The sequence below is a fragment of the Mycteria americana genome, chromosome 3 (assembly GCF_035582795.1).
Source record: "Mycteria americana isolate JAX WOST 10 ecotype Jacksonville Zoo and Gardens chromosome 3, USCA_MyAme_1.0, whole genome shotgun sequence".
Lineage (NCBI taxonomy): Eukaryota > Metazoa > Chordata > Aves > Ciconiiformes > Ciconiidae > Mycteria > Mycteria americana.
The window spans coordinates 10,418,156-10,443,985 of record NC_134367.1 but is presented as its reverse complement, the minus strand read 5'-3'; the positions used below and the strand labels follow the sequence as shown (position 1 = coordinate 10,443,985).

The 25,830-nt window shown below is 39.1% G+C and overlaps 1 protein-coding gene across 1 annotated transcript; it reads left to right on the top strand.

Annotated features, from left to right (window-relative positions):
- Positions 1 to 835: 835 nt before the first annotated feature.
- Positions 836 to 6,874, top strand: TDRD15 (tudor domain containing 15). The gene has a single exon (XM_075497149.1). The coding sequence runs from the start codon at positions 848 to 850 to the stop codon at positions 6,872 to 6,874; it is 6,027 nt and encodes a 2,008-aa protein (XP_075353264.1). The 5' UTR covers positions 836 to 847.
- The last annotated feature ends 18,956 nt before the right edge of the window (positions 6,875 to 25,830 follow it).

The window sequence follows — 25,830 nt, the reverse complement described above, 5'->3', positions numbered from 1 at the left end:
AATAATGTGTTCTGTATGTCCTTTTAATTATGAAAACTTAAAATGTGCTACAGCTGTATCTGATGCTGTATAGACAGCCAGATTAAGTAAACAGTGAAGCACGGGCCTGGAAGATGTCATTGATTTGAAGAAGTGATTTACACAGAAGCAACAGGATGAGTAGGGGAGGAGTTCTTGTTCATTCACATATTAGAGAGAAACAGACTGGAAATACTTTTGCAGGTAAGCTCTCCTTGAAACTGCAAGTCCAGTGCAATGAAACACTGGATTGGATTTCCTTTGGAGAGATTTGCAGTTAAATTTACTGCATGTAAGTAACATTTTGTGAGATGAGCAGAGATTGTATAAATGAAATGAATTGCTTTCTACTCTTTTGTTTTCTTTGAGGAGAAATACTTTTTTTTGAGAATAAATACAGTTATCTTCCTAGTCTTCTGTCTTGCCTTGTTCCACATCCCTGTATGTCTGTGTTGTGTCATTCCATCTGCCCCCCCCCCCGTTTTCTGATATAATCTTTAATTCTCTGTGTTATTCTGGGAACAGCTTTCTGATTACAAATTATTCTCAAGTGATAAAAATTAGTCTAGTGACAAGAGCAAGGCCAGAGGTTGTTGGTTTTTTTTTTCAGACGTTATCTGACCATGTCTTTACAAAGAGAATTGTGTCAAGTGTATCCCAGTTGCATAAAACATGACATTATATAAATGTTTAGTATCCATTTTAACCAGAAGTGTGATAATATGCTATTAAAGCATTTTGAAAACAAATTTCATGTCAGGAATTAGTTGACAAAGAAAAAATATGGAAAATTATCAGGCTGATCTTACTCCTTTTCTTTGCAGACAGAATGGAATCTCTGACTCCCTCACCAAACATAGTAGATATGAATCTGAAGATAACTCGTATAGAATGCCATCCTGAATGCTTGGTTATAGTGTTCCAGGGCCAATACAAGGCAGGATGTGAGCTTGACTATTACATACTACAAAATGAAATACAACGTGTATTCAAAGTAAAAGCTAGCGTTTACGTTGGTGGATCTTGTTTGGTGGAAGATACAGAAGGAAAATGGCATAGAGGAAGAGTTCTGGAAAAGAGAGAGAATATCTGTGAGACTTTTCTTATAGACACTGGGCAAGTTCTAGTGGTTGAGGAAACACATCTTGCTTCTGCTTGTGATGAATTGTTTCAGCTGCCTCCAAAGGTGGTTTTGGGCGTTTTTGCAAGCATACTTCCTCTTGGAGATAAATGGGGTCCAAAAGCCATTAACTATTTTTCATCTCTGGTAGGATTACAGATTACAGGTCATGTGAAAGCTGTTATACCATACCAACTGTTTATTCTAGAAGTACCAAAGATCATTAGTGATGTTCTTGAACTGCAGTTAGGAAGATTTATTGATGGAGATTCATTTTGTCTTATTGTAGAAACATTAAGAGCGTTTCCCCAAGAAATGCTTTGTAAGAGAGTGCCACAATTGTTGCAACAGAAATATCCAGTCAAGAAGTTGCTTACTTTCAGTAATTCTGAGGAACCAACAGATTTTTGGCCAGTTCCAGATGATCTCTTTCCACGTCTACCTGTTGGCAGTAAAGAAAATGTAAAAATAACTGTTGCAGTAAGGCCAAATAAATTTTACTGTCAGATACAGAAATGGTGGAAAGAGCTGGAAGATTTGACAGGAGCTATGCATTTGTACTATGAAGCTATCAGTACAGAAAATAATAAATCTTTTGATAGTTTGGGGCTACTGTGTGCTGCCAAAAGGCAAAATGGACAATGGCATAGAGGAGTAATAAAACAGCTTCTCTCTGACTATGTAGAAGTGTGGTTTATGGATTTTGGCAATATCGAAGCTGTGCCATTTAGTTGTGTTCAGAAACTTAAAGTAGAGTTCATGGCATTACCAATGATTTCATTTCCATGTGCGCTGTCTTGTTTCGGTAATCAGGATGAAACGCTAATAAAAATTCAGCTGAAAGAACTTACGCAGGCCTTGATAGGACAAACTTCTGTGTGTGTCCATGTTGATTTATTCAATGACATTAAACGCTTGTATTACATTACGCTGCAAAATCAAAATCTTGGAATTAATGCGAAGCATCCAGAAAACCTGAATGAGGCAGCTGCATCATGCGTCTCACTTTCAGAAACAAAAATCACAAGTATTGCTGTAAACTACAAACCATGTGATGAGAGATACAATTCGTTTAAGAATTGTACTGGAAATAAATGTTCAAAAAACTGCTTACCTGAATGGGATATTTCTTTGTCAAACCACTGCAAAAGAGTAGAAATGCAAATGCATTCTTTCCATACTGCTTTTGTGGTATATGTCATAAATCCATCTGACTTCTGGATTCAAACATGTGAATATCAGAATGAATTTCAAGCCTTGATGAAAAATATTGCAGATGCATATAACCGATGTGGAGCTGATGAAATGGTCCTTAAAAACCCAGAACCTGGATTGCTGTGCTGTGCCCGGTATAGCAAAGACATGCATTATTATCGGGGTGTTGTCATTGAAGTGCTTCATGTAAATATTACTGTTTATTTTTTGGACTTTGGGAATACAGATACAGTGCCCTGTTACGATGTGAAAACATTGCTTCCTGAGTTTTCTGATTTACCAGCTTTAGCTATGTGTTGTGCTCTTGCTTATACATTTCCTGTTGATGATGTGTGGGTTAAAAAGGAAACTGATTTCTTCAAAAACATTGTGTCTAACAAACTACTCCTGCTTCATGTCATTGGAAAACAAAACAACAAGTATATTGTTAATGCGCAGTATAAGAATGGTTTGCAGCAAGGAAATGTTGCCACGTGTATGGTTCAAGCTGGATTTGCTGAATACTGGGAGAAGATACCAGATTCTGTTATAAATTCGGCAAAAAAAAGTCAATCCCTGAATCCCCACAAATTAAAAAAAAAAAAGGTAAATGCACAAAGCATCTGTAATATTCGTAAAAATAAGGTATCTGGCAATGGAGAGAGACTTCAGAAGGAAAAGTCATTAAGTGTGCCTTCAGTGCTGAGAGAATCTGTTGTGCTGTCCTGTTTTGGAAAAGGTGCTATCTCTAAAAGCCATAAATCGGTACGTGAGGAAAAAGTATTTTACAAAGAGTTTGTGTTTAAACCAGGATCTGTTTTTGAAGTGGTGTGTTCTTACATTGTTTCCCCAGCAGATTTTTCATGTCAGTTGCAAAGTAAACTGCCAGAGCTAAATAGCTTAATGGAACAAATTCAGACTTACTATAAAGAGCATACCAGTCCTTACAAAACTGGACAGGTTGCCTGTGTTGTTAAATGTCCCAAAGATGGGAAGTGGTACAGGGCAACTGTTGTGCAGCACGTATCCACAAATGAAGTTGATGTGGTTTTTGTAGACTATGGTTATCGGGAAAGAGTTTTACTTGAAGATCTTCAAGCTGTTTTTCCAGATTTCCTAACTCTGGAAAGTCAAGCATTTCGATGTGGACTTAAAAATGTACCCTTACAGATTAACTCACTGAATTGGTCTCAAGAAGCACGTAGACACTTTGAAGACTTCATTTCGGCTTCTAGAGGACCACTGACTTGCATCATTTATGCTCTTATTCTTGTAAACCCCAACTGTTTATGCAATATAGTTGACTTACAGACTCCATTTATTAGTGCAGAGGAATTCCTCAGAGAACGTGGTCTCACCCAGTCTGAATATGTTGGTCTGAGAAACCTTGCATCTTTGGGTTCTCTGTACAGTTTTTGCTACTCATCTTTTAACATAAAAATTGGAAGTGAGGAGGAGGTTTATATAACTCACATACATAGTCCTTCAAAATTCTATTGTCAGCTTAATCGAAACACCGAAACTATAGAGGCATTGATGAAGAAGGTTAGTGTTGTAAGTAAAATGTCAAACAATGCGAAATACGGTATTAGCAATACACGATTGTGTATAGCCAGATATTTTGAAGATGGTCTCTTTTATAGAGCTTTGGTTTTTCCTGTGGAATCGACATCCTATCTATGTGCTGACTTTGTGGATTTTGGAAATAAGAATATGGTAGAGAGAGACCAGTTGATGCCTATTCCAGGCACTGCTACTGACCTAATATTCACGCCCATGCAAGCTATTAAATGCTGTCTGTCAGATCTTAGAGAGACAAAAATTCCAGCAAGAGTTACTAGGTGGTTTGAGGAAACATTCCTTGGTAAACTGCTGAAGGCTGTAATTGTATCCAGAGAATCAGATGGACAGATTGTTGTGGAGTTGTATGATGGACAGCTCAAAGTAAGTCAGAAAATTAAAGAAAAAATATTGGAAGAATTGGCACTGAAAAATTATACGGAACAGTTTGTTGGAAGTAATGGAGGAGTGGTATGTCACATGGAAGATGACAAAGAAATTAATAAAGTAACTGTTAAAAATCCTGAAGCAGTTACATTGAAAACTGAAGTGAAATGCCAAGTATATGATAAGTGTTACCAGACAGATACTGGACAGAATTTTGGAGGTGGAGAGCAAACTGCTTGTAGCACACACAAGTTGTGTAGTGGGTCGTCAAAACTGCTAACTTCACAGGAGAGTCAAGAACCAGGTTTTAGAAATACTGTCAGTGCTGTTCTGGAGCACAGAGAGGAACCTCTGGTTGGAGAGCCTGCTTCTCACTCGCTCTGTCATCCTGCTTCAAATTCAAAGGAAGTAACTGTAAATGCTGTCTGTGAATCTCATAATGAAAGACTAAATCATACAGGTCAGCAGGAAAGGAATAATGAAAATACACCTAAATTAATCAGTCTTCCTCAATGTGATACTCAGATGAATTCTGAAGTAGCAGGGTATATTTCTCATATGAATAGTCCATCAAGTTTCTATGTTCAGCTTGCAGAGGATGAAAACTTAATAATACAACTAGCAGAAGCATTAAATGAAAGCACAGTGAATATAGGTCCTGAAAATTGTTTAGATGAGCTCATGGTAGGGGATCTCATTGTAGCAGAGCATGACACGGATTGTTTTAACTATAGAGCAGTTACTAAAACTCTGCAATTGGGAAACTCCTTTGAGGTAGAGTTCATTGACTATGGTAATGCAGCAGTTGTAAGTCCTTCAAAAATCTGCAGGATTCCGAAAAAGTTCTTGACTTTGCCAAGGCTTAGAGTTCATTGGTTCCTTAGCAGAGTAAAAAGTGTTCCTGATGAAAGCTGGACTAATAAAAATACTTCCTATTTTGTAAGCAAAATAAATAACAAGCCAGTCGCTTGCAAGTTCTTACAGCAACATGGAGAGCGATGGGAAATAGATGTAATTTGTGATGGAGAGTCTGTGTCTAATGGCCTTCTGCAGAAAAAAGGCAGGACGAGGTGGCAAAAGATACCAAGGCCTACTCAGGAAAATGGGCCAAAACAAATTCTGGTTACAAATGGTAATTTTCAAGAGAGAAAGTCTGGGAATGGTTTAGGTGGTCAAAGTAAAGCTAAGGCTGTTAGGATGAAAAATTCTTCCACAACATCCTTCAATGTCCTACCTCAAGATCTAAATTCTGGACAGGTAGAAGGAGCAGAAGTAATTAATATTTCAGAGAGTGGAGAATTTCATGTACAGTTACTTAGAAATTTGCAAATATTACATGAGTTAAATGTAATGCTTGTCAAAGAAGCACAAAGAAGTGATTTGCTTAGAGTGGATGATGTTGAAGAAGAATTGGAATGCATGACAAAATCTGAAAGGAACTTGAAGTGGTATCGATCAAAAGTGATAAAGAAATTTGTCAGGGAGAAGTTAATGCTAGTTTTTTTCATGGATTATGGCAAGTGTGAGATGGTGTCCTTAAATAATGCAAAGATGCTCAGTGATGAGATAAAAAGTATTCCTAAACAAGCTGTGTGTTGTAAATGGGTTTGGTTTAAAAAACTGAAGAAAATTCAATTTGTCCATGTAGTAAATGCGCTCCTGGATCGTGAAATAAGGATCTTGTTTTTGAGGTATTTGGAATCCTCTCGTATTTGGGAAGTAGATATTTTGATAGGGGAAATTCTGCTTCAGGAGTATTTGAACCAGCTCTTAAGTCGTTGTTGGACTATTGTTGGACCAGAAAAATCCAGTAATACAGACTGTAAGGAGTTTGATACATCATTCAAGATAAATTCAAGCCCATGGATGCTGCTGCAGAGTGGCAGAAGGTATCCTGGGTTTGCAACTACAGTTACTGATCCTTCAAACTTCTGCATCCAGTTTGACGTCTTATTTGATTGCATGAAAAACTTGTCTTTGCTGCTCTCTGACCTTCCTGACAACTTGCCAGCTTTGCCAAAAGAACTTGTGGTTCCTGGTGCTAGCTGCTTGATCAAGTTTGGACTGGAAGCACAGTGGAATAGGGCAGAAGTTAGTGAAGTAACAAGTCAGTCTGTTGTTCTTACATTTATTGATTATGGCTTTCTGAAGAGCATCCGTTACTCTGATATTCATAAACTTAAAGTTATTCCAGAAAGTCTGTCTGTCTTACCACGCTTGGCACACTCTTGCTCTTTACATGGTACAGTTCCTGCCAAGGGGGAATACTGGAGCGATGAAGCTAAACTTCTGTTTCAGAAGCTTCTTAGTAAACCAGGTCTGATATTTCATTTTAAACACTATGGCTCTGAAATGAAATTAGAGGTGGATGTTCTGTACAAGGAGAACAATCTAGCTCACGCCTTAATTGCTGCTGGCCATGCAGTCTACTCTAGAAGTAGCTGCTGCCTCATTCCAGTTGGCACAACTAAATCAGAAAAAACAGATTTGCAGCCTAAGTGTCCAAATTCTAGTTACTGTGCTTCCCTTTGTGAACCAGATTTTAATTACGACAAAAACTCTTATTTTGCTGACAGAAATAAAGCAAAGAAATGAAACAAAAAAAGTATCCAAAGCACAGGACTATCTGTGATAAAGTTTCAAATAAGGAAGTCTGGTAAAGTGGGTGCTAGAATATCATTAACAAAGGATCTGAGTTCATGTAACACTGAAAGAAAAAGAAAAACTGCAAAAAAACTGCAATGAACAACATTGTGAAGAAGTTGGGATTCTTCAGCATTGTGATGATAAGAAAAGTAAAATTGACTTAATACAGAGTAAATCTGCTACCAGAAGCACTGGTTGAGACTTGTGACTCTGATGTTCCACAGTCTAGAAAGACAGTGTGAAGATACTATCAGAAGAATTATTTGAATAAGTAGATTGCAGTTAGGAGAGTACTTTTTCAATGCATTGGGGGAAAAAAAAAAGAAAAAGAAAAGATGCAGATACTGCTCTTGGTATATTTCTTTTTTTTCACTCCAAGATGTCTTGTTATATTTGTTTAGACAATCATGTTTTTGGCAAACCTTTCTGTCAGAATACTTTTACAATTTATGTGTGTGTATGTGTATATATATAAAACTTTATTTGCAGTAGCATCTGGTTTACAGTGGTGGTGTTTCCTCCTTGTTTTGGATGCTCAGAAAACAGAGATGCCAAGCATATTCTTCTCTTTGTTTCTAATTCCAAAATTCCCTTGTGAGTATCTTTTCTCTTGTTGGGAGAACGTTTACTAACAATAAGCCAAAAACTTGGATCCCCATTGATGGGAGAGACACACATTAAGTTGTTTTCAGTTATCTCTTGGTGTAAAGATGCCATTGACCTGTCTTAAGGGTCTTTTGGTATCTGAGTTGTATCACAATTGGGGTCGTTCTCTCTGCTGAGTGTACTTGTTCCCTTGATCTCTTTCCTCCATGCTCCCCACCCATCTGTCAAAATGAAGAGAGGAAGTTTTCTCCATGTGCTTAGTCTGTTTGTATCTTGAAGAGAAACATTCAGAGCCTTTTCCTTTTTTCTTCTTTGTAGGAGGAGGAAATTTCAGGAGAACTGAAAAGTGATGATATGCTGTATATCTCAAAACTTTTTTTTTTTTCCCAGTAACCATTCTGAAGTTATAAGAATTTGTCAGATGTTTCTCTTTTTTTTTTTTTTTTTCTAGTTTGGTTGGTTTGTTTGTTAGTTTGAATTTTTTCCCCCACCTCCTTCCTCAGTTGTTTGGACAAAGATAAAGCATGAAGAGGCCTGAAGTGTGAGGGGTTTTCTTTGTATGCCCTGTGATTGTTTGAATTTAAATGAAAAAATGAATACATCCTAGTGATACACAATACATCTAATGCATCTCTATATGCAAAGAAGATCTAAGAACACTCTCCCCCTCCCCCCAGGATATCATGATGTATTTATTTCCTGTGAAAACTTGAAAGCTTTATCTGGAAAACAGTATTTAATTTTTTTTTAAAGGAGAGCGCCGTGTCCAGGAAATTCAAATAAGTGAGACAAGACAATGCCAGCTGATCTTTACAAAGTTAACTCTGGTGGTGAATTATTCAAAAAGCATGCAAATATTTTCAGCATACAAGTGAAAGATGCCTGTTAGTAATAAATCAGAAAATGCATGATAAAATTTCTTAAGTAAATACTAGCTAAAGCATCTGAAATGTTAATGTATTGATTAAATAGAGGATTTTTTTGTAACCATTTGTGATTGTTAACTGTTTTCTTTATATTGCACCATTTTATTACATTATTGCAGAATTCACAGTTTTTCCTAGTAAAAATTACAAGCTTACTTGACATGTTCTTTGTCAGTAGTTTGACATGCTTCTTGCCCTTATGATAAAACGCAATGGTTGTATTGTGCAACATTACTCATGTTGAGTGATAACTTTACATTTACTTCACTGGGCTATGTTCGTTGTAGTGCCAAGTCATACTTAATTTTCATGTAGAGGCACTGACACTTAAGGGTTAATTAACTCTGATTCTAACTTCTGGCTATCATTCACTTGTTAACAGCAGGTGCTTGGGTGTCCTGTCTTTTTAAAGATCATCTGGATACCCTAAATGCGAGTCCTCTCGGTGTAGTATTAATATGCAACTTGCATATTTTAATTTGGGGGGGGGGGGGTTTGCTAATGTGAAGTATAGTGCTTTAACTTCTGTGTAGTTGTAGAACACTGCTTACCTAATGGTTACAAAATGGAGCCTAGAAATGATGGAAGAAGAATAAGAAAAAAATAAACAGCTGTGTGTGTGCTATTTTTATGTTCTGCAAATTGCAAATGTTAGATTTATTTGCAAGAATGTGCGTTTTATTTTCAACTCATAATGAGTCTAGCTTGTGATAGTAATTCCTTTTCTGAAGGTCTGATACCCAAAGTGCTTAAGGTAAAAACTGCATAATTGAAAGTATTTTCAGGATTATGCTGCACCTGTAAATACAGAGAATGTCTTTTGTTGCCATTGTTGATACAGATTTTCAGAAGTGTATTATAAGGTTATGTTACAATTGTTAGATGAAATTGCTGGGATGTCTGGCTATGGATTTTATTCCCAGTCTTCTTTCTTTGGAGTGTACTTCCCCTGCCCCCAACCTCAGCTGTAACACCATTTTTCTTGTAAGTAGGAGAGGCTGTACTTGTAATCTAGTTGAAAGAAATTGTAATTTATTTAGGATTTGGAAGTTTAGGTGTGTTTTTCCTATTTGTTTTTGGGTAAGCATAATTCTGAGCAAAACCACTACTTTGATTTGGTGAAATTTAATTGGAAACTACTGTTTATCATTTGGTTGTATTTCCTAAATGTATTTCTGTATTTGTTTATACTGTGTTGTTGGTTACTTTGATTACTTTTTTTTTTTTAATCCATTAAGTGATAGAGAACTGGTTGCATTTGTTTGGAATTAAAAATGTTCGCGTGTATACTGATGTATTCAGTATTCTGCCTTTTTGTCATGAATAATAAAATGCTTATCTTCTGTGTGTAACTTGCCTTGCCTAAGTCATTCTGAATATTTTGAAGCTTTCTGTGACCTTTTTTGGTTGTTGAATGTGTTGGAAAAAAATCTGAAGGTACATCAGTATGTTCTCTGTGGGATGGTGCCAAGGAACAATCCTTGCCCTCTAGGCCAGCAGCTGTGGAGTGGATTGTATCTACTTGCGCTGAATCAAGGTTTGCTTTTGAATGCTGTACAAATGGCACAGGCATTCTGCCTGCTCACTTGTACAGCTTTCTAGATGAGATGCATGCCATGCTCAACCTTCATCTGCTTTGTGCTGGTCAGATGTACTCTCACTGGCCCATGCTATAAAGGCAGACAGGCCTTATATGCCAGATAGGCACACTCTTGTAATACCGTTACTTAAAACTTTTTCAGACTTGTATGCAGTTATTTTGAGAAATATTTTCCATTATTTAGTTCTGAAGATGTGCACTGCTGAATGTTTAAAGTGTATTAAAAAGATTAGTTAGATGTTTTTCTAATGTTCTGGGGCTTTATAATGTTCCATAAAGCTTACCTGATTGGCGGGGGGGGGGGGGGGGGGGAGGTTGTGTGTGTGTAATTTTTTCTATTTTGTTTTCCCAAGGGAGCTTTAAGCAATAACATGCCTGAGTTTTAGTAGCTTACCACGCAGTGTTATGCCCTAGAGGAAGAGTACCTCTTGTTGATCCCTTCTGGCTGATTTAGGAGTAACCCTATACTATCTCTAGAAGGAAATATGTTCACACCTCAGCCAGCAGCAATAGTGGGCCTGAGAGAAGGCGATTTGAGATCATTAAGGATTCCTGTAGGAAGAGAGGCAGAGAATGAAAAGCTTTCACTGGAGATATGGGATGGGTGATTCAGGAGTTTTGAAATGGCTGACTGGTTTTGACTTGAATGTTTGTATGGGCCAGGAAGCATAGAAGTTTTGGCTTTCAGGCAGAAGTTTAGGTTTCAGTGCTAGCCTAGTGTGTAAAGATTTTTAAAGTTTGTAATAAAAAGATAGGAAATTAAATATGAGTGTAGAGCATGAAGAAGAGCTTTTAGAAACTAACGAATGACTATCTATTCCATAAAAGCAAACTTAAGGATGCAAAAGAGCCTCTGATGTTGCTTTTAATTACCCCTAATGTCTGCAGAGGATTGCATATATATGCTTGGGTGTGCTTTGTTAGCTGCAGACCAAAGTCTGGAGGTAAGCTTCACCACTGTCCGTAGACAACTGCACTTCTACAGTGGGAATGGTGCTGGAACAAGGTATAATAACCTTATTCCTTTTTATTTTTTTTTCCTGTACCTGCCTTTTTGCTGCCCCTGTGCCTTCTTGTCTTTGCCCACATGCCTCCCAAATAAGTAACCCATCCCAAATGACTTTTTCTTCATTGGTCCTACATCCCTGCCTAGATTTGGTATTTCTGACAGTGTTACCTAAGCAGTCTGGGCCCTATATGGTATTACTGTACAGTCACCTACATGTCAGCAGCCTTGTACCCCAAGACTGCCTCCTGATTATTTACTTTGTGCTGCTTACATTTCATTTCCTTTACATGCTTCCTAGAGAAAATCATCTGACTTGGTCTTTACTCCTCTACTGAACTCTAATTAAGCACAAGCAGTTTCTTATGTGCCGTTTCCAGTACCAGAGCAACAGAATAATCTGGTTTGTGCTTGCGTGGTGTTTTCACCCCCCTCCCAGTTCCCATCAAAGGCCTTAGCTAATTAAGAGGCTTAGTGCTCTGGCAGGACCTTTTGCTCATACCTGGTGATCCAGGTGACATCCTTAGCCCTGATGGTGGAGAGAAGAGGCTGGGGAGGAGCAAATTGGTCCTGTGGATTAATACCTGGTTATGCAGGTGATGCTATTGACAGGAATTCTGTTTTTATGACAGCAGGACTCTCTTTGAGAATTGAGGACTGCTAGGCAGAGACAGGATCCACTTGACAAAGTGACAAAGAGCATCTATGCCAATGAGCTGACCGATGTGGTGAGGAAAGCTTTAAACCAGAACAATGAGGGTAGGGAGTGTGACTCACAGTTAAGTGAGGAAATGGTGGATGAGGTGCAAAGAAAAGGTTTCCATTTGTTGGGAACAAGAGAAGCCTCAGGAATACTAGAACAATAGAAGGGAGGCTGTGTCAAATACGTGTATACAAATGCATGCAGCCTAGGATATACGCAGGAAGAACTAGAGCTGAAGTTCAGATTTGCAAGGGATGTCAAAGCCTACAAGAAGAGAACTCAACCCATACAAAGTCAATGGGACCTGACATGCTGAATCCAAAGGTGCTGAGAGAATTGGCTCATGTCCTTTCATAGAGAATAGGGGAGATTCTGTATGTTTGGAAGAAAACAATGTTGCACCCATCTTCAAAAGATACCTGAAGGACAATCAGGAGACTACAGGTTGGTCAGTCCTACTTTGGTACCTTGGAAAAGCATGGAGCAAGTCTTTTTGGAACACGTTTTGGGGCACCTGAAGAAGAACTAGGTGATTGGTAATAGTTGGCACAGATATATCAAGGGTAAATCAGGCTTGACCAACCTGAGGGGATGTCGTGGTTTAGCCCCAGATGGCAGTTAAGCACCACACAGCCACTCGCTCATTCCCCCCCCAGTGGGATGGGGGAGAGAATCGGAAGAGTAAAAGTGAGAACACTCGTGGGTTGAGATAAAGACAGTTTAATAGGGAATGCAAAAGCCGCGTGCGCGAGCAAAGCAAAGCAAGGAATTCATTCACTGCTTCCCATGGGCAGGCAGGTGTTCAGCCATCTCCAGGAAAGCAGGGCTCCATCACGCATAATGGTTACTTGGGAAGACAAACACCATCACTCCGAAGGTCCCCCCCTTCCTTCTTCTTCCCCAGCTTTATATACTGGGTATGACATCATAAGGTATGGAATAGCTCTTTGGTCAGTTTGGATCAACAATCCTGGCTGTGTCCCCTCCCAGCTTCTTTGAGCACCTGGCAGAGCATGGGAAGCTGAAAAAAAAGTCCTTGACCAGTGTAAATACGGCTTAGCAACAGCCAAAACATCGGTGTGTTATCAATATTATTCTCGTACTAAAACCCAAAACACAGCACTACACCAGCCACTAGGAAGGAAATCAACTCTATCCCAGCTGAAACGAGGACAGGGGAGAACAGTGGACGTCATGTACCTTGACTTCTGCAAGGCTTTGAACATTCTACCACGGTATTCTTGTACCTGGGGTAGGATGTTACTCTCCGGATGGGTCAAGAACCAGATAGGTAAAAAGCTGTTTGGATAGTTGGGTTCAGAGCGTAGTGGTTAATGGGATATGCTCTGTCTGGAGGTTAAGTGGAATACTGCAGGGGCTTATCCTGGGTTCTGTCCTGTTATATATCTGTATCAGTGACCTGGAGGAGGCAATGGAGTACTTGCTCATGAAATTTACACATTATATCAAGTTGGGAGGACCAACTGATAAACCTTGAGGGCCAGAGGCTGCAATCTAGAGGGAGAGGCTGGAGTCAGCAGAAACATGATGAAATGTAACAAGGACAAATGGCCATAAATTGAAATGAGAGTTTTAGACTGGAAAGCAAAACCTTTTCAGAATGAGGACAGTCAGGCATTGCAGAAGGTTGCCCAGGGAGATGGTGCAGTCTTCATCCTCAGTAGTTTTCAACACCCAACTGGATAAATCTGACAAACCTGGTCTAACTGCGTAGCTGATGCTGCTCTGAGCAGGAGGTTGAGTAAGTGAACTCTAGAGGTCCCTTTTCACTTGAATTACCCTGTTACTGCTGCAGCTACTCTTCATACCTTAGTAGCTTCCAAATCCTTGCTTCTGGAATGAAGCACATGAAAGTCCCTAAATCTTATTTTAGCACATGGTTAGCCAGTTTCATTCAAGGAATCTCCACTACCCATTTAAGTGTAAGTGACAAATGAAGGAGGACTACATAGGTATTCTGTCTGGCTTTCCCCAGCCATGATTGGAAACTTCCATTGATGAAAGCTGCCTTTGCAAAACAGCTTGTGTGTATAGAAAGAGACTGTTAGGACAGAGGTGCCCTGATAGGTTGAGGTACACAGAAAGCCTGTCAGCCTGCCAGGTGCTTTATGTCCCTTTAAATACTTGAGAGGTAGCTTTGGGAATAGAAGCTTAAACTACCTCCTTTTGTTTCACCTCTTCCATCCTCTGCCCCTCCCTCCCTCTCCAAGGTGTTTAAAAGCATCTCCATACATGCCTTTGCTGTAGACTCATCAGTGTACTTGGCTCTTTTACCAATTATCTGTAACAGTGTAGAGTGCTCATACATTGGCTAATTTCGTGAATCTGAAGGGATAATTACTTTTGAGAACATGTATGCTCACCTACTTGTTGTCCCAGACTTGCAGTCTTTCAGTAAGAAATATTTCGATTAGAGGAGTGTAAATATCCCTCTTACATAAGGCAATCAGTGAATTTTCAAGACACCTGCTTGTATGGCTCTTACAGAAATGCTTACCAAGAAGTTTGGTGTAGGCCAGTGATCTTAAATGTTTTACCACCCAACGTGATCCATCACCGTTTTATCTGATCTCGCACTCCATGCCATAGGTATTAAAGGCCTGTGTCAGCTATGTTTTATAATTTGTACATTGATATAAAATATGAGGTTCAATGGAGACATTGCAGAGTGTCTATGCTGTGGAAATACATGGAGGTATGAGAAGAGGGGAGGAAAGACTTCTTCCATAGAAAGTCAAGGAGTTGTTTGTAAGTGGGGGGCAGTACAATCTGCCAGGGCAAAAGTATCTTGATACCCTTTGAGTACTCCTGGGGGAGCGGGGATTCCCCCAAAATAACAGCTCTGCTCCTGTAAAAAGCTTTACTGGTGGATTTGAGAGTGGCAATAGCAGAGAGAGACTGAGAAAGCTGCTCCAGTTACAGCTGGGAATGCTTTTTGGCATTCAGCATGTGGGGGGCAGCAGGAAACACTTTACGTAAAAGGAGTTTGTGGTATTAGGTCGAGTCCTCTTTGGCTTCATACCTTAGTACCTTCATACGCTTAGAAAGCGTTGGTATGGTGGCAGCGCCTCTTAAAGAGCACTGCGGTGAGCTCCTCTGTTCGCAGGAGGCTGCTGGTGTCCGACGAGTCGTGTGCGAGCTGCACTGACACCTGGTGGCTCTGGGCACGCCGGCGTGGCTCCTGGCAGGCGTTTGCAGGGTATTTACCCCTTTCTTAAACTTCCCTTAAGTGATGATCTCTGTGGTTTCTTCTGAGAAAAGGTGAAACGTTAGAATAAGAAGAGCGGGGGGAAAAAGGTTGGAGATGCTGTTTTAGGGGATGCCTGATATAAGATGATGTTTGGTGGCAAATTCCTGATTTCTGTACATACATAGATACTGTATTTGCAGACTGGGTACTCAAAAGCACTTAAAAATGCACATTTCCATTAATGCCCAGTAAATTTCTATTTCTTAATTATTTAGACACATTTGAAAATCTAATTTTTTATTTCTTTCTCTTCAAGAATCAGTTTTTTCCATACTAATAAACATTGTGAAAACAAAATAATGAAAATATTTATTCAGCTCTGAACTGACTTTAGGGACAGCTGTCTGGATTCCTGCAGATTTAATAAGAAAGTTTCTAGGACTACTATGTCTAGATCTGCATAATGAAGGAATTAAAACTGTGATTGCAGCATAATTTTTAGTGAGCAGTAAACATTAGGAATCCAACTGGGTGACCCTGAAATATAACTAGACCTAGTTCTGTGAAATTATTTTGCTGCAAATAAAAAGAAATGGAGTAAAAGTGGGGTTTAAACGGGTTTAATATTATTTTTTTTGGTACTTTAAAGGAATACCAAGGTGTTAAGAGAGAAAACACTATTTGACAGACTTTGATTCTGATTAATTCTTTAGCGTTTAATCACCCTGATTTCATAGGAGTTTGAACTTAACACATAATATATGATCAAGCTCTTTAATTACGTTCATTTTCTTTTAAGCCATGGAGCCATTATCTCCTCTAATCTGACATTCCATATAATGTGGAATTTCACTTACTTTTGCATTAAGCCAGTATTCCCCCTTCCGCCTCCAAGGGTTCAAACCTTCATCTCTCATTTCCCACCTTCAAGCTATAAGCTTGCTACTCACCCCCTTGAAGCCATTTTACTGTACAAAAAGTATTAAAGAGCTGTGATATGTCTCTCTTTCTTTAGCCACAGGAGTCAAGTCTAGGAGCGAGACAATTTCTTGGTCAAGGGGAAACCTATGCTCCAATTTCTTCTCAAAGGAACTCTTACGCATTTTTATATGAAACACTCATTGATGAAACAACGCTGGGAGCAGACACTAGGACTTTCATAATCCAGTCCTGTTCCTTGTGTTTTGCACCCTTTATTTTCCCTAATTAATCTTGGATACTTTTCTGCAAAGCAGGACACCTTCAGCAAGAGAGATCAAATGCCTGGTAGCTCTGGAATTAAAGCACACACTTGAAAGAAATTAAAAACAAAAATAAGAAAAAGAAAAAACCCAACACCTTTGGTCTGAAATAGGGAATTAGCTTTGCATTTTCTTCACTTGGATTGAATGTACCAGCCTACTTTGTAACAGAGTGTATCCTCCTTTTGTGTTTTAAAGGATAAGGACCTTTGAGTATGAGACGAATTAGGCTTCTAATTTTATGAGGAGCTACAGGGCTGTGAGGAAGTGGATGGCAGAACCTACCTGCAGCATAAGTTGACTAAAGAAGGGTGGCATTTCAGGTGCCTGTACTGGGTGTGTCTGGTTGGCTGGTTTAGGCATTTCTCCTTTGGACTCATGAGTCATTTAGAGCGTATCCTGAAACATCTGCTTCTTGCCGTGGGTGGGCTGTGGAGTCTGCTCTGATAGCCAGACTGAAAAGTTGACTGAAAGTTAGTATGCCTTATTTTGTGCTTAATGAGAAGTAATGCCTTACAAAAAGTTTATGGCACTAGATCCAGCAAAGGACGTGGGCAATGTCTAATCTCTGGGTTTCCTGTCCCAGGCACAGAAACCTTTGGGGAATGCCAAGGCTTCCTGTAGACTGTATGGGAAAAGTCTGGCCTGTCAACGTGGGATTTAAAAGATCTACATATTGGACATGGAAAACCATGAGGATGAGAATGTATTCTAAATTTTACGCCTTTCTAGAACCAGGTGCTTTCTGTGGAGTGTAAGTAGCACTTCTGTCTGTGCAGTGTCTTTCCCTGAGCTACATGTCTACAAATAGCTCATTCAATACAGTGAGCAATCATTCGTAAAACATATCCACCAGGGTAGTGGTTTAGCCCCAGCCGGCAACTAAGCCCCGCACAGTTGCTTGCTCACTCCCCTCCAGTGGGATGGGGGAGGGAATTGGAGGGGTAAAAGTGAGAAAACTCATGGGGTGAGATAAGGACAGTTTAATAGGGAAAGCAACAGCCACGCATGCAAGCAAAGCAAAACAATTCATTCACCACTTCCCATGGGCAGGCAGGTGTTCAGCCATCTCCAGGAAAGCAGGGCTCCAGCACGTGTAATGGTTACTTGGGCAGACAAACGCCATCACTCCAAACATCCCCCCCCTTCCTCCTCCTTCCCCAGCTTTATATGCTGAGCATGATGCCATATGGTCTGGAATAGCCCTTTGGTCAGTTGGGGTCAGCTGTCCCAGCCGTGTCCCCTCCCAACTCCTTGTGCCCCCCCAGCCTACTTGCTGGTGGGGACATTTGAGAAGCAGAAAAGGCCTTGACTCTGTGTGAGCACTGCTCAGCAATATCGAAAACATCCCTGTATTATCAACACTATTTTCAGCACAAATCCAAAACATAGCCCCATACTAGCTACTGTGAAGAAAATTAACTCTATCCCAGCTAAACTCAGCACAACCAGATAAGAAGATAATGCTAAGTTTTCATACCGCGTGCACTGTTTACATCACTTGCTCAAATATTAGGAGTTCCAAGAACAAGTTCATACTAAACCCATAGTCACAACCCAGGGAAAGCACCTACAGACTGTATGGCATTTCGAGAAAGAACAGTTTTCCTTCTTTCCGAAGCCATGCAGCAGTGCAGCAAGGCACTTGGGATTCCTTGTGCAAAAGAAGAAAGGGTATGATTTTGTAGCCTAGCTGCTACGGCACAGAACTAGAGGGATTAAGATATGTGCTCTAAAACCTTGCTTCTGTGACCTGTTCACTGTTCTGTCCACAGTAGTTTCAAGAGGAGGGAATGAAAAGGTTCCTTATGCCATTATAGCTTGGTGATGGAAGGTATGTTTTTGGACACTCTCAGGCTGAAAACATCTCTTATTTTCTAGGTGAATGCTTTAACCATTAAGCTGTTGATTAGTAAGTGTTTGCTACTGTCTTATCTGGCAACTCAAAAAAAAAGAAAACAAAAAAAGAAAAAAGCTAAGAGCACTGCCCCATGATTTATACTAAGTGATCTCTCAGAGTAGCCTTTTCATAATCGGGGACCCCTAGGGCTAGAAGGTAAGAACACCTGCTTTTTTGATGTTTGGCCCCTAAAGGATGTAGGTTGAAAAAGGCCCACGCTTGGATTCCAACTGGGTATATGTGGGAGATAAGCACTGAGGTGCTGAGACTGAAGTAGTTCAGGGCATGTTCTGCAGCACAGTTCCCAGTGCCTGGGGAATCAGGAAATCAGACAGGGAGGCAGCTAGTAATTGCAGGTGCCTGCAGGTACAGCAGCTGCTGAACAAGATGTTTTAAATAACAAGTTTGAACCTGGACAGTACAATTCTGCTTAATGCTTGCTGTAAGATTTCATTAAATTTAGTCCATGCACCCTAATTCATGCTGTTAGTTTTCTTCAGAAATATTTTAATGTATTTTAAAAATTAAACTTACTGCTGATGTTTTTGTTTTGTTTCTACCAAAAATTGACACTTTCTTGTATTTGAGGATGGATTAGGAAGATTGAGCTAGGGACGACTTTTGAGCAAACTGGACACGCACAAGCTCAAGGGAGGGACACCTGGGGTGGAACAACCCCGTACAACAGAACAAGCTGGGAACTGACTGGCTAGAAGGCAGCTCGCAGAAAGAGGGAGGTGTATCCAATATCAGATATTTGTGCTTCTGATGGACAGCGGGTTGAATATGAGTGAGTGGTGCGCCTGTGTGGTGAGAAAGTCTACCTACATACTGGGATGGATTTAATCACTGTCTTCAACTACATAAACTGAACGTACAGAGAAAACACAGCCAGACTCTTCTCAGGGCTGCACAGTAGAAGGTTGAAGAGGAATGGACACGAGTTGCGGCAAGGGAAATTCCAGTCAGATACAAGAAAAAAAATTATTCCCAGTGATACTAGCTAAGCACTGGCACAGTTTGCCTGGAAAGGCTGTGGATTTTCCATTCCTTGGAGATACTAAGCCTTGACTGAACAAGGCCCTGGACAACCTGCCCTGGCTTTGAAGTTACACCTGCTTTGAGCACAGTTTGCCCCTCACAGGTTACTCCTGCACTTTGAGCAGGGATTGGATCAAATGGCCTTGAGAAATCCATTCCAACCTTAGTTACTCTTTGATAACTATTATTTTCTTGGAGACATACCTGAACTAATTCTAGATGATTCAGTTTGGAAATGGATGGTTTCTCTGTGGTGACTAAGAGCTTGGTCCCATTTGGGCAACTTGATTAGTGCTCAATACTAGATGTTATATCATATTCAGGCTAGCTGGTTTATAGAAACACACATGCATACACGATAATATAGTGTAGATGTAGTACAGATGCAGCTAATTACCTCCATCCCACCCTCCAGGAACAAATATCCTTTAACAGAACTATCAATAATAGGTCACCATCATTTTGTGATTTAATGAAAACAGATCATATACTACAGTACCAAAAAGCCCTTTCCGTAGTTTATTTCCTTCAAACTTATGCGTCTTCTAGTGTAACAGCTTTTTCACAGCAAGTGGATATATATGCTTAGGAGTGTAAATTTGGCTGAGATAACAGGGCTTATTGATAAACAGGGAGCTTGTTTTGTCAATGACTGTTTGTTCTATCCAGGCAGTAAGACTTTACAGTGAGTTTTGGCACCTTCCTTCTTATTTTTCAGGGCATTTTTGCACTCCAAATCATTTTCAATAGGGAGGTTTTCAATTTAAGGGAATGGACACTCACCTGACATATCTCCTTGGTACTAATAACCCTAATTTTGGAGTGGGTCACGTTTGTAGGATACCTTACAACGTTATTATACCTGCTATCGATGTATATAAAAACAGATAAATTTTTACTCAGTTTTTACTTTGTAACCTTTCAACAGAATTAAATTAATTTGAAAAAGAAAATCTTGTTGAAATTAGTAAGCTTATTAATGATGGTAAGGGTTACTTTTTTACAAAGAAAAATTACTATTTACTGTATTTCAAAAAAGTTTTACTCTATGAAGTATAATATGATATATATACAACTAGAAGTAATGGGAGGAAATTAAAAATAATTTAAACTTCCTGAAAATGAGTTCCATTAGACTGTAGAATAAGTTCCCAGGGGAAGCTGTAGAAGCCTCATTATGTGGCTTATTTAAAACTAGATTAGATGAAGTGCCTGAAGGGAGCAAGCTTGGGCTGTTTCCTGTAAGGCTGAAGGAGATGACCTCAGAGGTATTTTTTTGCTTCTGAATTATTTTATTCTGTGATGTGGTGCATCTGGGAAAGTCTTGTTCATTCTTAAGTGAGAATGTTTTGTAGGTGCTCCTTTTTCTACAATACTTCTGTGTGATTTTTAAAATGAACTTTTTTTTTCCATAATAGGAGTTTATAGGTCTTTGTACTGGTGCATATCACACCAAATGTGAGTAAAAATAATAGCTTTTTTAATAAAACATCAGGAATAACTTGACAAAGGTAGATGTATCCCCACAAATGCCTTCATTTTTCTTTCTGGCTTTAGAGTTCAAAATTTACAGTTAAGGTGATTGTCTTTACAGCCTCGACTCTATGTATCCGTGGGTGGCCTGAAAGTTGCTGTGGTTGTGATGCTCTCTTCTGTCCGCAGGAATGCTGCTGGTGGCGAGCTCAGCGTACCTGTAGAGTGCAGACTTGCGTGTGCTGGTGGGTGATCTCAGGCCGTACCTGGGGCTGAGCCACAGTTTGGATTGGTATACAAAGGAGTCTGGAGGTTAATTGTGAAGCTACTCTGTAAAAGTCCAGATATATTTGTTGAGACTTCATTATCCTCTGCCTCAGTGGCTATATAGGTATTTCATACAAAGTAGAACAGCTCCAAAAGGAAAGGATGTAGGAGTATGCTTACATTGGCATTAGTGACTGCGTATCTGAGATGGCTGTTGGGTTTTCTCACCTGCTCTTCTGGAAAGAGCAGCGTTGTACAGTTTCACAGAAATCTCTGTCCCATTCACATGGAAACTTTTTTTTAATCCCTAGTTTAGTCTCCATTATAAACTCATAAGGCATATATGATCTGAGCTTTCCTTATTTGTAATGTTTACTTCTGTGAGAGGAGACAGTTTCTTCTAGAGTGGCTTTAGGAAAGATTTTATAGTAAACAGAAAATTTTGCTACTCTCTGTAGCGTTCTCTTTTATCTTTTTTTGCAAGTATTCAATCAGGGTGCAAACTCTCAAAATGACTAAAGGACCAATGGCCTATAAATTTACAGTTCTGCAATATGAATCAACAGTATCTGCTCCAACGAGTTATGATTTGATAGCCGATGCCAAAGGGAGTGTAGACATTCATTTAATTTTGGATCATTAGATCCAAAGCTGTCCTGGTGATTATGGCATGCTATTATTTTTGTCCCTGTCAAAACCAATGAGCAGTTGTACTAGTGATGGGCTTAGCTGACCAGAGATGCTCAAAACAGATGATTAATGATGAAGAGTTGGATCATGCACAAGAATGTTTCAAGGAAGATTTAGAGAGAGGAGAAATTAAGTTGTTATTTGAAATGTATTTATCTAGTGTTTGTGTTAAACTTACAATATAGTTGCAATGCTTTAATCAAGAAAAAGACTGTAGTTTATAGTACATTTAAACAATGACTATAATTTTTTAAATTTTTATTTGGAATGGAATTTTTTTTGGCCAATAATTATGCAACTTCAATACTGTAATACAAAAATATCTTCATCACCAGATGGTATATTGTCATCTACTGCAACACTGCTAAGTGACCATTCAACCGTCATGCATGGCAAATGGGAGTGCACAAACAGATTTCTTTAAAATTGTGATTAAATTTTGCCACTTCCAATGATACTGCTAGATGAATTTTCTGAGCTTTGTTCTTTGACCAACTGTTTTCTTCCTCTAATTACCATTTTTTTTGTTTTCCTTTAGCTCAGAGGGTGTTCCATTTCTTATCTCCAAATGTGCTATGAAATTTTCAGTTTCTGACAGGAGATACTTGTAGATTTTTTCAGTTTGTACCCTGTCAAACCCTTCCCCACATTTTTCTCCACCCGCTTGGGCTCCCTGGGGATTGTGTGTATCAAAACTGAATAACAGTACAATGACAAAAGTAGTGTACTAATCTGTGCAAAATTACAAACCTGGGAGGTACCTCTGAATAGCATTGTATACTCAGTAGATTAGGGATATTGTTTCTGCAACCCATTTTTTTCCCTATTTAATGATAACAACTAATTTCAAGCAATGGCTTGACTAAGTAGGAGAGAGATTAAAATATTACGTTGACCAGGTAGCAAAATGCTTCGATTTCACCAAAATACGATTGGCCACCAGGTGGAGACATTGCATTAACTTTTCCTAAACCAAAGCTACAAAAGACAAAAGAAGATATCAGCATAAGAAGCCATATGCACAAAAATAAAATAATTCCATTTATTTTTCAGTTCTTCTTGTAGATAATTCTTACAATGAAAAGTTTCCCAAGCTGATCTGAGAAGGCTAAGTCTTAATTATTTGAAAAAAGAGAAACATATAGTCTAAGATTTAGCAACGTAATGCTGAATTGTTTCATGAAAAGATGGAATTTGCTAAAGTTATTCTATCTGCCTGATTCTTCTTTTTAAGTGGCAGGGAATTGACCAATCTCAAATTATTTTCATTAAAAATGACCTAGTTATAAAAACTCTTTGGCCTTTAGAATTTGCAGCAGCTTTAAATAACATTTATCTTTGTGTATCATAGTTAATAGCAAAGATGTAATTGCATGCTTTTCTGTAAGTGGAAGTCCCTAAATGCAAATACTAATAGGCAGCGTCATCTATAACAATCTGCAAATTTATGGAGGAAATTGGTTTTCCAGGCTAGTTATTCATTAATATGGAGGAGAATAATATTAAATTGGAGCTCTACCATCTTTATTCCCATTTTTATGCAATAAAGAGGATGCAGAAAGAGGTGAGGACCCATTGCCCTGTGACCAATCTGCAGAATTTCAGTAATGGGGCAGGAACATAAAACCATTCTGTTCCTCTCTGATCAGCAATAACACCATTTTTCAGCTACAGACTAGTTAGTTGGAAAGGAATGATAAGTGAGTAAATGTGGGTGCTGAGTTGTAAGTGAATAAAGGGAATGAAAGGCTGAAACTGTGAATCAGCTGAATTAGTTTGTGCAGAAGCTTAGCCAAAAAATGAGGATGAGGATGAGGTGATAGTTATGAGGTGGATAGGTAAAAAAAATCCATATAGACATGATTTAAAAGGGTGCACGTGAGAGTATTGGGTGACAGAGCAATGAAAGCTGCAGGCAGGTGAGGAATGAGGCTGCAGTGAGAATGGGGAGCAGAGGGGTCTCATAGGAGTTACAGCAGTAGTCTGCTATTCTGCACTTTAATGTGCTTAGTTTATTCTTCGGTGCTGATTTTCATCCTGAAGGGCTTTGGGCAAAAGGAGGGCTGCCAACTCTATTGCTTCTTCCGGCATATCCCATCAGCAGATACATTTAAAAACTGTTCATTTGAAAGAAAGATTAAGTGGAGTTAAGGCTCAAGCCAGGGCCAGTGACATCCGCTTTGGGCCTGGGGACAAGCACAATATTTGTCTGTAGTAGGGAGAGGGAGTTGTGGAATAGAAGGAGATGCTCTGGTAGAAAAATGGTAACTGGCAGTGTTTCAAAAGAAGGAAAATGAAAGTTAAATAAATAAATACTAGAAAAACAGTTTTACAGATCCCAAAGGACTTTTATGATCAAGTAGTTAGATTTCTAGTGCATGGTAGCCGGCCAGTTAAGGAATTTGCTACAGATTTTGATTTGCTCTAGATCTGATATGAAACCTGCAGCTACTTATAAAGATGTGAATAGGTACCCAGTGAGTTCTGCTGGGCTTACTACTGCATCTAAATATGATGCTAGGTCACATTCATCCCTTGTGTGCTGTTGAAAAGAGCTGGAGTGCCTTAGGCCAGCTAGGTCTGGATGGGCTTTTGGTTTTCAGTACAGGACTAAGGACTTTTTTCTCTATTACCCACATCAATCTTCTGATTTTTGCTTGAGATACAGAACAGATTTTGGAAAGGTATCCATCTTAATTTGAAGTTATCACATGACATCATTCAGTATGGCTAATTGACCATTTGTCATTAGAAAGGTGCATCTTTAGTTTTATTATGAATTTGCCTTTTTTAATTTCCAGCCATTGGTGGTCTTTGGTGCTTGGCAGTTTGGCTGTCTAAGGAGGTAGTTATGAATCATTAGAAAAATAACCAAAGACTTCTGAAATAAAGACAGAGCTACATACCTAATGATAAAACCATGTGCTTTAGTGCTGTTTGTACGAGTGATGTGTAACACTCTAAGGGCAGGTTCTCCTGCTTTTGTTATTCTTTATCAGTATCTTAGAGTGGACCACTTGTGCAGTAAAACATAGCTCGACATGGTTAGAAGGAGGAGAATCTAGCCCTTAAAATAAGATCTGAAAATTGCCTGATATCCCTCATACTATTGTATGTGAAAAGCAGTTCATTTGGTGCCAGTGTTAGTGTGAAATACCAAGTGGGGGAAAGCTTGTGCTCACATCTGTAGGGTTCACCCTCTTATCTACATTAGCTTTAAGAGACCTTCTATGATGATGCAGTCCACAGTTCTTCAAGGTGAGGTTTCGACTCTATAATACTGAGTTTTGATTTATAAAAGGGGACTGTCACATAATCTGCAGGTTTAAATGGGTAGCTTACTCTTTTCCTTTCTTTTTCAATTTACACTATTTTCTTCTGTGTATTTCCGAGGAAAAGACTTTCAACAGATTCTTTAAAGGGCAGTGAGGGTTGGTAGAGCTTATTTAATGATTGGACAGTATGCTTAAGCCAAAGTAGAGCATTAAATGCAGCAAAATATTAAACCCCTTATTGAGATTATTTTTTAAAATACAGCTTTTGAGATTTGTTGAAATAAATCAGAATAACATAGACTGTCATGGACATTATTTGCATTTGATGAATGCACGTGCTGGCCTAGGCTGCGGAACTATTCAGGCTGAAGGTTTCCACCATTGTCCTTGTTCCTGTAGATATCACAGAGGAGAAGATTAAGAGCATTATAACTTTAACATAAAACTCAGAAATAATATAATAGGGAAAAATAGTCTACATGCAACAAAAGGCAAATTTGCATAGATTTACTTTTATCCAAACATTTGACCTCCAGCTTAGATGGCTTAAAAAGGAGGAAGAAAAACCTGTACCCATTTGTCTTGGTGCAGTAATCTGAAAGTTAACACATCGGGAAACATTTCTCACTGACTCTTAACTGGATATGCCAATTATTTCTTTTTTTAATTAAAATCTGCATTTCTCATGCCACTCCTGTGATGGCCAACTGGCCGTCCTGTTGGAAAGTAATATTTTTTTGCATGTATTCAGTATTCTTAATCCAAAGACCTAGAAATTGTTTTTCTGATATGTCAGTCGTTTCATCATTCAGATCTTCCACTGGCTCTTTCTTTAAGCAACACTGAGTTTGAACTGTCTTCAGAGCTCTTGACAGCTCTGTCTCTGGTTGTATCTTGGATTCTGTGTTCTGTCAAGTTCCCTTGACCTGGCTCTTTAAACCTTCCAGGGGTTCAAACACTAGTTTT